The 14,243-nt window shown below is 51.3% G+C and overlaps 1 protein-coding gene across 1 annotated transcript; it reads left to right on the forward strand.

The window, feature by feature from the left end:
- Nucleotides 1–1,514: 1,514 nt before the first annotated feature.
- On the forward strand, nt 1,515–2,483 carry CGCS363_v005101 (uncharacterized protein; the record flags this gene model as incomplete). The annotated part of the gene is made up of 3 exons (XM_036636950.1): nt 1,515–2,043; nt 2,097–2,322; nt 2,375–2,483. The coding sequence occupies 3 exons, from the start codon at nt 1,515–1,517 to the stop codon at nt 2,481–2,483; spliced, it is 864 nt and encodes a 287-aa protein (XP_036498917.1).
- Nucleotides 2,484–14,243: the final 11,760 nt, after the last annotated feature.

Raw genomic sequence — 14,243 nt, forward strand, 5'->3', positions numbered from 1 at the left:
TCTGAATAGGAGCGAGTGTGATGGTGGCTGCATTAGCCAACCACCTCAGCGCTCCAACCCTTCAACGAGAGGATGAGAGGGGTAACTTCCCGTCAGCGCGAACACCACCAGGACGATCCGGACCACTAGATTGAAAGGAGAGGATTCGAAGTAAGTGAGAGCGTGATGAGAGCGGGCGTTGTTCTGGCATTCTGCGTCTTCAACTTGCATTGCTTCCTGAATTAGATTTGCGTTTGAGACCCAGGAGTTTGGGTCAGCTTCGCGTTGCTGTTTTATAAGAAGATGCCACTCTCTCATCCTTTCGTGTTGTTTGTGAGACAAAGATGTGGACTTCAAGTCAGTTTTTGAAGACTTTGCAAACAGAAATTCATTTGCGTCCTCCAAATGCTCATTATGCCGCCATCTTGGCCTTGTTCCAACCGATACTACTCACAGCTTGGCTGATGTCGCTCCCCGTCTTCGACCCTCTCCCATTCCCACGGAGAAGAGCACCGGCTCCGAACACCCTCTACATCCCATCCAGCCTGTGCTTGACAAGAGGCTGGGCTGACCGCTATTTGCTTGTACGACATATGACCGGAAGGATTACTGGCTTAGATGAGTATGCCAGAGGACAGCTGCAGTAATCAACTCAGCCGACCCTTTGTTTCTCTTATGTCTGAGCTGATTGGGAGACATGGCGATCAGAGCGCTTTCAATGCATTGTCTAGTCCGGCAGCCGAGCGTCAATTTTAACCTTGAGTGTGTTGCCTCCCTGCTCAGATCTCCAGGCGTATGAGTTATAGTTCGATTGCTTGTTTTCTTTTCTATCATGACATGCTTGTCCTTGAAGGTATCTACTTCCAATGTCTATACTTTGCTCAAACACTATGTCAGCAATCTTCTCTCTCGTACGATTGAATCGGTGTTTGGTTCCCTGATCCATCGAGAGACCAAACTATGCTAAGCAATCATCACCATACCACGAGCGAGGCCTCTGGTGAGGATCGTGTAATCTGCAAATTTAAAAATGTTACCTGTGGCGAGCGCCCAAGCCTCAGAACGGCACGCTCTCGTGAATCAGGTGTTCCTCTGACGGTTTCCCATAGACACGGGACTCAAGTTTGTGGTCCACCATTGCTCTACCCGGGACACGAGAACGATCCCTCTCATAATTACAAACGGGCCTCGATTCTTCTAGTCCTAGCATACAGCTCACGGAGCTGTTTCGGTCCATCTCACGGATGTGCGACTGCACGCTCTTCCTCGACCGTTGCGCCTCAAAAGGGGGTTCCGTTTGGGTTGTACATTAGTGCTCACCAGCTTCCACAGCCAGGGTCTCACGGATGGAAAACGCTTCAATGCTATCTCTTGGTATTTGGAGATGTTTACGGTCGAAGTTGCCTGTGTCCACGTTCTTCGGGAGGAAACACGCATAGATGGGATTTACTTAAAGGCCAGCGACAGTCGAGGAACCCAATTCTACGACAGGCTCATCTTACATCGCACCATCTTTCAGTAACACATCCAACGCCATGATCTTCAACACCCTGTTTCTCGTTGCAGCACTGGCCACTCAGGCCATTGCTCTTCCCACCGCACCCGCGGAACCGGCGCGGGACTTGAACGCCGAAGACTGGAGCATGCTGCACTTCCGGCGCGCGTGCGCCGAGGACCAGAGCAGCTGCGACTACAGCTTCTCAATCACCGAATTTGCTTCCAAGGAGCCCAAGTACTGCCAATTCAGGATCAAAGCCGATGGTCGTCCTGCGTACCAGACCGGCTTCTCACTCATCAAGTGCCCTGTGGTGGCAGAGTACAGCATCAACGGCGGCTGGAACGATCTCGGATTTGTCACGTTGTCTGTGATCAATGTCGAGAAGAACCTCATCTCGTGGTTCTCTTACAAAGACGATATTCTCATGAATGGCGTCGAGGCTGGACCGCAGCATTCCAAAGTGTACTTCCACCCGATTGCCGTTCCCGCCGAAGTTGAGGTAGCGAAAAGAGACAGCCACAACCTTGCCGCCGCTTCGGAATGGCAGCTTATCAACGTTGTGAGATGTAAGACAATACTCTCCCATATGCTCATTGTGCCATGCTAATGTCATGTCAAGATCTGGTGAAATCCGGAACGCCTCAGGAAACTGTGGTTCTCTCTTTCTCGATCGAGGATGGAGATGAACCAAGCCAGTACTGTCTCCTCCAGATTCCGGTCGTTCAGCAAGACGGTACCTCCACGAAGAGCTTCTACAACCGGGCCTGTTTGGAGGGCGCCAAGGGCTGGGCGGTGTCTTGGGGTCAGGACGAGACCACTGACGAGGCTGTCATGACACTGGTCAAGTAAGCATTACTTCTGCCGTGGACAATGTGACATGGGCTAACCAGATTGCAGCCAAGACCAGCACAAGCATGCCTTCTTCGGATTCAACAATGTAAGCAAGGGGGTCTTGCTGGGAAACAATGGACCTAGCCCCACGAAGGACTTGCCAAAGTTTGTTTAAGACATGCTAGATCTGATCTTATGGTGCTCTGTGTCTTTCTTGGCTGAGGTTTCTGCAAAATTGGATTGAAGATGTGTTAGTGGTTGCCATAGTGTTGCATTCTGTCACCTCAAATGCCTTGTGTGTACTTTTACTTAGAGATGTCCATTTGTATGGGTGGTCATGTATTATTATATTATTCGTCGCAAATTCAACCAAATCTTGGTTAACCTCCTCATGCTGCATTTCCGTAGTGAAGCCAGATGAACCTGTCTATGTTTTTTTTCCACGCAGGGACATCTACCATGTAAGTCACAAATGCAAACACGGAGCTTTTCCACAAATGGAATCCCTCTTGTGGAAGAATTGCAACGAGGCCACAGCGAAACAAGGCGACAAACTTGCCCTGCATGAGCCTCCTGGGATGTGGAAAATTGCGTTCCTGGTACCAACAAGCCGAGTTCCCCGAAACCTTGAGGACATATCTGGTAAAGGGCTGCAGGCTGTGCCACTTGGCTACATGATCAGAGGGGCGTTGGTATCGAGAACCTGGGAAACAATGCTGATTTCCCCGCCAAGAACCAGTCTAGTGTTGGTTCATCCAAAACCCACAGGTTCGTCGTTGGAACGCCCTGTCCGTACCAACAGGCTGGGAAGACGCAATCTGCAACAGACAGAGCAACTAGATTCGTACTAGTGTTGGTCGAAATAAGAGAGAATTGACACGAACGATGGATACAAACGGGCTCATACTGTAGTTTCTGGGATACTTGTTGTCACCTTCTAATATGCCGGAAACTTCCCAAGCAACTCTAGATCGATCGGATGAAAATACAGTAACCTAGCTCAACTCATTCAACGACAAAATGTGACAGACATCCCCTTGGCTTCATTAATGTCGGCGAGGACCTCTTCATCAATAATGCTTGTCTGCCCGTCTGAGCGCCCGTTGGGATGCGGGGAGACGACTTGAATGTCACCACGACCACGTTGAGAACGTGCGTGAGTACCGAATCCCCGTAAACCTGTCTGCAAATTGGTTTGTGAATGTCACGTAGGAACTCTGGGTGCCCTGGAGAATCCTTCGAAGGTGATTTCGGCCAATGTGGTTGCTCGACAGCCACCCCGGTCCAACATTGGTCCCCCGGAAGTGACGGTTGAACGGGAGAAAGGGCTGAACTGGCGCAATTCGCCAGGCCCTGCTATCACAGTGCAGCTGCATCACGCCTAAGAAGACATGACAGGCTTCGACGCTGATCATCGTAAGTGCTCGCAAGCCACCGCCCGGCTATACGAAATTGCTAGTCAATTATTTCCATGCGCTGTAACGGGGCTGGCACTCAACTACAATACGCATCAGAGGCTAGACGAAGCTGTAGAGATAAGGGAGATGCATTTCCATGGAACAAACGGGAGATGGACAGTAGCGACCGCATATCTGGGATAGTGACATCCTCAACCAAAGTCCTGGGACATTGTCAACCAAATGCCGGGGCGAAGGTATCACAGACGCCGGCATAGAACACGGGAGAAGCCACAAAGTGAGCGTTGTCAGGGGTTTTCATCTCTTTTGCGAAAAGAAGCCCGGAAGATGACGCAGGAGGAGGGGAGTCTAGAGGTGCGATTCTGCCAAACGATGGGTTGAGAACAGACAAGCAATTGGTGTGACTGCAAGGATGCCATGGTGCATATCCCGTTGGTTGGTAGTGGATTGAAGTTGAGAATGCGCAGCGGCCGGGAAGACAACGGGAACGGTGGAGATACCTGTCGGAAGATGCCTCTCATGGTGGCTACCGCGGTATTGGAAACTCCAGAGCAGGTACCTCTTGCGTGCTTCGTCGGGCCTCTTAGGGCTCACTTCCGCAGGGATTCAGGGGGCATCTTTGAGCTCACGCGGGTGCTCTCCGAACGAGCATCGCATGAGCAGCCAGAAGAGAATTGGTCTAGCGACTGGCCTGTGCTCTACAGCGTTGCGAAGTGACGAATGGCGCAGCGGCACTAGCAAGGTCCCCTGTATGGAGAGAGCGGCAAACGTCGACGTCTCGTTGGCTGTTCGCCGCGATCATGAACCGACATCTCCCACAGGCTTGTAGATGGTCAGGCCGTGTGGCAGGTATCCCGTGCGACTGCCCTTGACTGGACATCACAATCAGAGAGGCACTTAGCCTGCACAGCGCTCGTGGTCTCTGATGGCCTCCGCCGTTGCACTCGCATGGTCAAGCCGCATGTTCTACCTCACCGGCCCCCGCCAAGAGACAGCCCCCAAATATCGCCGTGTAACCCACAAGTTTTGCCCAAAGAAGTAGCCCTGCCTCTTCGTTTCCGTACCCTTTTATTATCTACTTCAAAACTTTGTGCATTTTCCTCTTTTGAATGTCTCCGTCATCGTCAGTCTTGTTCAGTCTTACGTTTGCGGCGGAGCGTGCGATCGGTCGACCGGTTTTGGAGTTGGGAGACTCGGCCTGTGTCGCGGTTTCGTCGTGGTCGTCTTCGTTTGCCCGCCAAGATGAGGATAGCTTGTCTTCAGTTTGCTCCCCAGGTGGGCGATGTTGACAATAACCTCAACCGAGCCGACTCGGTACTGAGCAAGGCAAACCCCGAGGATTTGGATCTTCTCGTCCTGCCCGAGCTGGCTTTTTCTGGTATGTTGAGTCTCAAAATTTGAGGCCGAGGCATCATGTTATGCGTTTGGCTAGATCAGCGCTTCGGCGGTTGTTGGTTCCAACAACCGCGCACAGTATCAACTGTCGCGGCTCATTTGCCCACTTACACGATTATATCCGAACAAAAACTGATACGAGATACCTTAGGCTACAACTTCCAATCGCTGCAACACATTTCTCCCTTTCTCGAACCGTCGGGCTCTGGCATCACGTCGCTTTGGGCTCGGACAACCGCGCTGAAGTACAACTGCAATGTGGTCGCTGGCTACCCCGAGAAGGCGGATGTGTCTGGCAGTTGGCCGACCGGACCTGAGTATTATAATTCAGCCATCGTTGTAAACGAAGAGGGAGAAACAATAGCCAACTACCGAAAAAGCTTCCTTTACTACACGGACGAAAGCTGGGCCCTTGAAGGTGACGGATTCTACGAAGGATTTATTCCTGGCTTAGGGCATACATCCATCGGCATCTGTAAGTTATCATCATCATCTTCTATGCATGAATTCTGCTAACTCTACAATGCAGGCATGGACTTGAAGTGAGTTTTCCTGGATCTGCAAACCGATATGTTGCTAACTGCTTTAGCCCATACAAATTTCGAGCACCATGGCACGCGTTCGAGTTTGGCTTTCACATCCTCCACCACGAATCAAATTTTGTCATTGTCTCCATGGCATGGATGACCCGTGAAGACAGCCGTACGTTCAGTCGGATGCCCAACGAACCAGACATGGACACTCTGACCTATTGGGTAACTCGTTTGGAACCTCTGATCCGAGCAGAGAAAGACACTGAAATCATTGTCGTGTTCTGTAATCGGACCGGCATGGAAGATGATGCTGTTTACGCCGGAACAAGCGCTGTGGTGGGCGTCCAAGACGGCGAAGTCAAGATCTACGGTGTGCTGGGCAGAGGCGAGAAAGAACTGCTCGTCGTCGACACCAAGAACCCCCCATACGCCAAGTTGGTCTACCGCCCAGAACCCGAAAAGCCATTGGGAGTCCGTTCAGAGTTGCAAAAGACGCCCTCTTCTCCGGCTTCGCCTGGCGGGCCAACCCCCAGCTCTTCTTCGTCTCAGGGTAGTGCTTCTCAGAAAGGCTCCTCGCATGCCCCAGGCCAGCCCCGATCCCCTCCTGACGGTTCCTCAACCACCTCAGACACTCCTCGGAAATCACCACAGGGGCTACAGAATGCGAAGCAGGTCAAATTGCCACCAAAGATCCAGATCCCTATATCATACGCCCCGCCATCTGTCTTGTCTGGCAGAGCACCAGCAGACTCGCCTGGATCTGAGAGTGTCAATCTCCCAACGCCTACTGCTCCAAGCCCGACTCCTTTGTCAGCGCGGCCAAAGTTGGCTTTCCCTCAGTCACCTCTCAACGAGAGTTGGGAAGCCAAGAGTCCTGTTCCCCAAAGCGCACAGTCAGCGCGCTCGATTCAGTCGGTCCAGTCTATCCAATCCATTCGCTCCAACCAATCGGTCAGGTCGAATGTGCCCAAGTTGATCATTCCGCAATCACCTCCCCTGGCGCCGTGGCAATTTGGCAGTCCTGTACCCTTATCAGGTAGATCGTTCCATTCGGTTCACTCTGTCAGATCCGTCGAATCTGTTCGATCGAACGAGTCCTACCAGTCATACCAGTCTGGACGCACTAACAGCACTGTCACGTCGAACCCACGACCACCTGAGGACAGCACGCCCTACCCTCAGAGTGGTCTCCCCCTGAGTGGCTATCCGACACGGTTTTCCAACAGGAGAGTCTTCGACGACTTTCCGTCATTGAACCAGGCGCCATTTACTCCCATCACGCCTTTCGAGGATGCATCGCCTTCAGAACCGCGGTACTTCTGGCGTCCTTCCGAGACTCTGTTGAAGTCGCCAATGTCGCCTGAAGTACGTACAGCCGTTGCAAAGCCAGACATGCGCACTGCTGCTGCAGAGTCAGATCAAGGCAGAACCCAAAACTTTGACAACTTTGCGCTGTCCTCACACAAGGAAATACCGTCTCGCTCGCATAGCTCTAGCTCCATTCGAACGGCGGCAACGGCTGGTACTGCCAAGAAGTCAGATGACTATGCACATACAAACAGTCACGCGCGAGTCCTTTCTCATGGCGGGAAATCTCGAAACACTAGTAGGAGTCGCACCGCAGAAGCTGTTGGCGCCGATGAGAGGATACCGCGAGCCCCGTCGTCTCAGGGGTTCGACTCTGGAAATCGAAATCGATCGTCGTCAAAAGGCAAAACGTCTCGCACCTCAAGCAGAGCCCGTCCCTTGGATGATTCGGGGATCGCCAAAATGAAGCGAACTTCTTCCCATCACCGAGAGTCTCGAATCACTAGTCAAGCTCGGCTCATGGATGCAACAAGTACCATGACAGGCAAGCACATCTTGCCAGACCCAGTATCTCAAGCTGCTACTATCGATCAAAAACGTGCCTCTTCTCAGCCAAGACCTTCTCGAAACACGAGCCAGGGTCGTTTCGTGAACAAAACAAGCAATACAGAGGCTTCGACAGACCCGTCTTCCCAGGATGGCATACCTGCCCGCCCGTCCTCGCCAAAGTCGCGGAATGCTAGTCGATCGAGAAGCCACCAGCGATCCAATTCCTTTTCCCACAGGGAACATGCAACCGAGATTTCCAAGTCACTGGAGACCATCTCTCGAAGAGCAGAGTCGGTCGATCGGATGCAGGATCTCCACGGAGAGGTCGCAGGAACTCCACCTAATGTTTCTTCATCATCTAAGTCACGCAGTTGCAGTAGAGGCCGGTCTAGCGAGCAACACTCCTCAATTGTCATCGCTGCCACCCGAAGCATCCTCGACTCTGACGTTACTCGAAAGTCCACTGCCAAACCTCAAGAGGAAAGCCGGGAGCAGCAGCACAAGCGAACGAAGTCTCTGTCCAATACGGACTTCCACGCAAGATCCGGATCAACCGCTCCTAACGGGCACGGCATAGCTCCAAGGTCCAGAACCCCGAGTACAGGTGAACGTTCTCGTTCCCGTACTCCATCCCGAGCTGCAAGCCGCGGCCGTAAACCTGGGCCGCCTTTCTCGCCTCCTAGAATGGTGCCTCACGATCCTTCACAGCCCCTGGAAGACCATCGGGTGGCCTGGGATGCGTTCATGAAGGCAGGACAAATTTCCTTGAAGTCTAAGGAAGTCAAGGTCTCGCCGTTCTCAGAACGTGTTGAAAAGAATGATAGAACTGAGGCGATCGTGTCTCTCTCCGGTCCTCACGAAAAAGTTTCCATTACTTCATCACCCTCGAGACCTAGAGGTTCTCCAGACTTGCCTACTAGCAGGTCCAAGTCAACTCCGGCTGTCGCGGCTGTTAGTAAGACAAAAGATGGAGTTGTAGGAGACAAGACCGGAGATGGACCGCTTTTCTCACTCAATTCGCTCGCTGAGACCGTCGCAACAATACCGTCGTCGACCCACTCGCCTTCCACGCCCAGGTTTGAGCCAAGCACTCCGAAGGCAATGGTTCTCATCCGCGGCGACGAAGACTCTCTCACAGGAGGGCCGCCATTGCTTGATCTAGCAAACAACTTTTCCAATCTCACCTGTATCGACAGACCAGTTGGCTCCCACTCAGACGGGTCCAAGGCTATTGTTGCATAGACTTTTGCGGTCTTTACAGGAGTAAATGGTTTTTTGTCTTTCATTTCATATGGATCACTGCTTCGTTCAATTTTGGTTTGTCACTGAATCTTGGAGTCTGGTTTGCATTCACGTGTTGCATCAGATGACTGTCGCATGAGGGGATGAATACCACAAGGCGTCTAATAAACGGACGGTCGGATGGGAAAAATAACAGGTATACGTGGGGAAAGACGGTTGGAATCCTACAGAGATGTTCTCGATTTGCTTTTGTATGCTTTGCTTGGTGCCGTTTGTCAAATACTGTTAGTCGTACTTGCAGAACTGTAGCAGCCATTAAGATAAAATGTTCATGTTACAGTGACTGCGTTGTTGCAAGTGAGGTTTTCAGCACAAATACATAGGGGTTCTCTTGAGGGTCATCCATCCGCTGCCATCAAGTCTGCTCGCAGCACTGAAGAGCGGCCTCTGCCTCTTTTAGTCTCCTCTTCTCTTCCCTGAGCTGTCTCTTTCTCATGGCTGTGTCATCATTCTCCTTGGTAAGTTCTCTGATCTGATCCAATGACAGGTCGTCAGGAATCAGCTGCTCAATCTTGCGAAGGAAGTGCCGCTCCTCGACTTGCATGAGGACGTTCGCAATGAAGATGTCTCGCGCAATCTGGAAGACAAGAACATGGTTAGTTGAGGTCAATCTGGGGGAGATCCGTAAGACTTACATAGTAGTGAGAATGCATCGCTTTCAGATAGCCTTTTGCGACGTGGTTCTGGTGGATCTTCGGTCGCGACAGCTGACCATCTTTCGCATAAGCTTCCGCGTCGACCGTTCCTGGGCCGTCTCCGTTTACGCCTGTTCCATTTCTTTGGCGGCGGGTCGCGGCTATGAATTCTTGGCATTGTTCGGCATCGCGAAACTCCTGCTGCTCCAAAAGAAAGCGGTCGTCGGCGTTCTTGGCGAAAGATTGTCTATCTGCTTCGAGGCGCCATGGTTCGTAGCCAGCCTCCTTCTTCGCATTATGTAGCTTCGGCATGATGTAGGTTTCCATGAAACGAGTGGCCACAATATCAGGGTTGTCGAAGCCATCCACCTCTTGATCAAGCTCGATGCTCTCGCGTGTTCTTGGGAACTTCATCTTGGTCATAACCTCAAAGTATACCTTGCAACGAGTGTGAATCTCGTTCACGTGAAATTTGGCGATTTCGAACCACGGCCTGGAAAACTCCCAGAAAAACTGGTCAATCCTTCTCGGCTTGTAGAAGTTCGGCAGCTCAGTGCCTTTGCTGTTCTCGAGCGCTCCGGATGCCATGTTAGTTTCCTCGTCGATATCTGCGTACTCCTTCCGGTCCGAGGTTGAAAACGATTCTGGTGGAATGTCTGGCATTTGGTGCTCGAGCACGTCATGGTTGGAATGCATGGGTGACAGACTGGCAACTGAGGCCCACGAATGGCCGAAATCATGCATGTATAGCTTGAACAGGTGATCCTGCTTAACGACGCGTGCTCTGAGACGTTCAGGACCATCTTTAGGTCGATCAGCAAGGTCGTGTTCGTACTCTCCTTTGGCGTGATCCCGAGCAGCCGTTCTTAGTCGCTCGACTGCTAACTTGAATACGGTTTTCAACACATCGTCCCGCATAGGATCGTCCAAGTTGCGGAATTTGTCGGCAGCTAAGAGTTTTTCGACCTTTCTTTTGAATCCAGGAATTTCCTTACTGGTGGCTGCGAAGTACTTCTTCCGCAGCCTACACCGAAGCTTGTGAATCCCAAGTTGACGTGCGGGAATTTGATTCCACAAGGACTGCTTGAAGAAGTCCTTCTCCTGACGGTTTCTCTCACTCATGGAAAAGTCTGCACCATCGGAGTCTCGGTCAAGATTGCGAAGGACGTGCCATTCGAACAGCTCGTAAGCGGGCTCTTCACCCTTCACGATTTTCACGAATCTCTCGGTATCGGAAACCTTGTCAGGTTTCGTAACTATTCCAATCGTTCGTCCGCGTGCGTGTTCTTTGCACATCGTCAAGATCGCCGCAATATCGGGGTCGCTGCTTCTGTCAACGATTGCAAGGACGGTTGAGTTTTCCATCATGACGTGCTTGAGAACGAGTTCTTTTATTGCATCGATGGTCTCTTGGTCGGCATGAAACGCAATCAGGCCGGGAAGGTCGACTAGCTGCAATGGCTTCTTCTTGGGACCCTTGATTGTTATTGAAAGGACGTCTTTGCTAATTCCTGTCACTCTGCCGTCGTCTCTGTCATCATCTGGGAATATGACGTTTTGAGCCCTCTTCATGTGGTCTTGTAGGGTGTTCCACGAGTCTTCGGTGAGCTTCTCGCTGACTCTGAACTGTTCCAATCTTCTCTTGTCTCCATCGTTTCGTTTGGGCCCAGGCTTGATGCTCATCTCCAGAACATCATCTTCGTCGTGGGCCAATGTGACCTTAATCACATAACGGGTGCACATCCCTTCGCCTGAAGGGAACGGAATCTCCGCGATTGCCCCTAACACAGAGCTTTTCCCCGAAGATTGGGCGCCGCAAACGACAAGTTGTGGAGGTTCAATGCTCGGAATACCCAAAGCTCGAACTCGGTCCATGGCCATGATGATTGCATGTTGGTCTTTGCTATCGGGGTCAGGGTCGAGGTAGGAGCCAGGCTGACTGGAATTCTCGCCCGCCCCCGAGACAATGCCATTACGTGAATCGGACATAACGAGAATTGAAAAACAGAGAATGTGAGGTAGACCAAACGAGGTGAATAGTGGAAGATTTTCGGTGGAACAGAAGGTTGCTGCGGTTGACACGAGAAGCAAAGCCTGTTCGGATTGATGAAATTGGAAAGGGGATGCGCAGGACCCCCTATCTTGTGGTATACTTGGATTTTTACTTTCTTCTTATTTACTTCCATTGAGCCTCAATTCTTGTCCTAGCGTGAGGCAACCGTCGACGAATGGCGGCTTGATGCATTTGGGGTTACTACCCATCACAACGAGGCGGGCGGGCGGTCTGCCTTGCTAAGCTGAAGCAAGCTGAAATACTTACGAATATCAGCCAACGTGAGGCTCTTCTGTAAAACCGCCGCGTCACTCGATGACATCGGACTGCTATGAATGGCCTACTTTTGCACATTTCATGAGACACACACGCAAGCTGATCTCGTCAGTGTGTATTCTGAGGCTCTAGACGAAGTCTGCCCGTCCACGTGCCGTCTTGGCTTCCTTGGCTGTCCGCCTCGTGTAGTTCGTCAGCTTTCCTGTACTCTTCCAACGCGCGCATTGACATTGTCGGCAGCCCTTCAAAACGTGTCAAGAGCCATAACACAGGGTGTCTTGCAAATATCTGCCGAATTACCACATCTATTATTCATTTCTGGCAACAATGGACCCTTTAACGATTATAGCAACGGTGGTTGCTGTAGCTCAAGGGCTGGGAACCATCGCTCAACTCATTGATGACCATCTCGAGAAACGAGACCAACGGAAGGAAGCCAACGGTCTCCATCCCTCTCAGGCTGCATTACAACTATCCCAGGATGTCAATGATCTCTCACCACGCCTGGGCCGGACTCTGCCCGATCAGATAGACCGTGAGTAATCCCTGTTGCTTTCAATACTGTATGTTTCCCAAAACTGTCATGAAACTAACCTTATGATACAGAACAGTTTCTTAGCGATCTCAAAGGCCTCCAAGTAAAAGTTCAGAACATGTTGAGGACTCTGAACGATGTGAAGAGAGTCTCATCTGCGGACAATGTGGACTTGCCGCCGACGCAAAAAGAGAAGCTGAGGTTGCAGAAGACCACGGCGATGACACTGAAAACCCAAGTTCAAGAAGCAATAGACAGTTTTCGGTTGAGACTGGCGAAAGGCAATCAGGATACAGGCGGTGATGCGAACTCATCCTTGGATCTTAATGATACCTCCAATAATCGGCGATTCTGCTACGGCGCTATTCTCTGCCAAAACAATAGAGCAAACGCCGCGTCTCTTGCCACGGTCACTGAAGAAAGGACTGGAATACCTCAGTGGGGATTCGTTTGCAAATATTGCAGCCTAGAGGTTGGAGACTACATGGCTATTCGACTAAAAGCCGACGGAACGCCTCTGGAGACGCCGGACCTACTTGCAGCCTCTTATCTCTTGGCCTGCGACTTGCGTCATCTGCGAGCATTCTACAGATGCCTCGCTTGCCATCTCAAGCAAAAGAAAATGGATTTTGCGACTGCTGTCGAGCTCGAGAGGCACATGGATGAACATGAGGGCTTTTCTTTCCTGCCAAAACTACTCCAGTCTGCTGGTGAAAAGGCTGCAAAGAAAGACATACAAGACTTCCTCAGTCGCGAAGCACCTACTTACTCACGAGAGGAGACTCAAGTTGCAGAAGTCGAGTTTGACTTGGAGAGACCACCTCCCACTCCTTCTCCCCAGCCGCACCCTAATAGGCCTCCCCCTGTGCCTCCCTCAATGCTACCCATGGTACGAACCAAACATTCCTTCCAATAATGGCGAGCTTTCGGAATCATCAAAACTAAGAACAGTTATAGGGCGACGTCGGTGCATAGACAGGTAGCACTCAAATACTTGACCCTGAAATAGAACAACATCACGATGATTTTAATTAGGAGCGTCGTTCGGGCATGGCTCTGGCGCTCATCGAGCAGCAACGAGTAGCCCGCTGCTCATCATATCAGTAGTAACAACAGGCAAGATTTGAATCGAGAGTTGGAGTCAGGGTATCTCCTTGTACGCGTTTCGCCTTCGTTGAGGAAGCCGTGCAGAAGCAACGTACGCTTTTAACCAGGAGCTTTCCTCGGTGTTGACACTGCAAAACGCTTTGGTCGTGGATGTAATGTTTGAAATAGATAGACATTTTCATTTTTTAAATTGATTTGGTCATCCGTCTGCTTCTGCTAGGCTTGTGAAGCACTCTCTTTGTGTCTGGTTTGATTAGACGTTAACCGCTAACATCAGCAGTACTCCAGCTCTCACTTACAGGACAAGCCTCGGCCAGATTGTGCGACCACTTGGTAACCCATACAAACGTCAACGTCATACCGGAATCTCTGCTGAAGACCGACAGCTTTTAACACGCAGGGATTGATAGTAATGATGGCTATGATCTCAAGACTGTCATGCAATGGCTATCCGCGGCAGCCGAATAGACGCTCGGTCAATAGAGCTTGCGGCAAACCGCGCGAGAAGAAGCCGATGGCCTCGATTGGCGCGTCAATGATGTGAGGACGGGGGCATCTACCTTTATGGAAGGTAATGAGACAATGATCATGCCAAAATGACCAGAAGCGCTCGGCGGGGCATTATGTTTGTTGGTTCAACATGCATAACTCGCGATTCTCGCGTTATCAATCTCCTTAGATGGTCTTCGAAGGAGGTCTCCGGGGGCCAGATGTTGATGCGAAGGAGGGAGGGGCTATTGAATTTCGGATGGCATGCTGACCAGTGCGGGAAACCAGGAACGCCATGCTTCTCCTCCTCTCAGGGCGCTAGGCCGTCCAACGGG

Source organism: Colletotrichum siamense, assembly GCF_013390195.1.
Source record: "Colletotrichum siamense strain Cg363 chromosome Unknown KSG_Cg363_contig03, whole genome shotgun sequence".
In the NCBI taxonomy this organism is placed as follows: Eukaryota; Fungi; Ascomycota; class Sordariomycetes; order Glomerellales; family Glomerellaceae; genus Colletotrichum; species Colletotrichum siamense.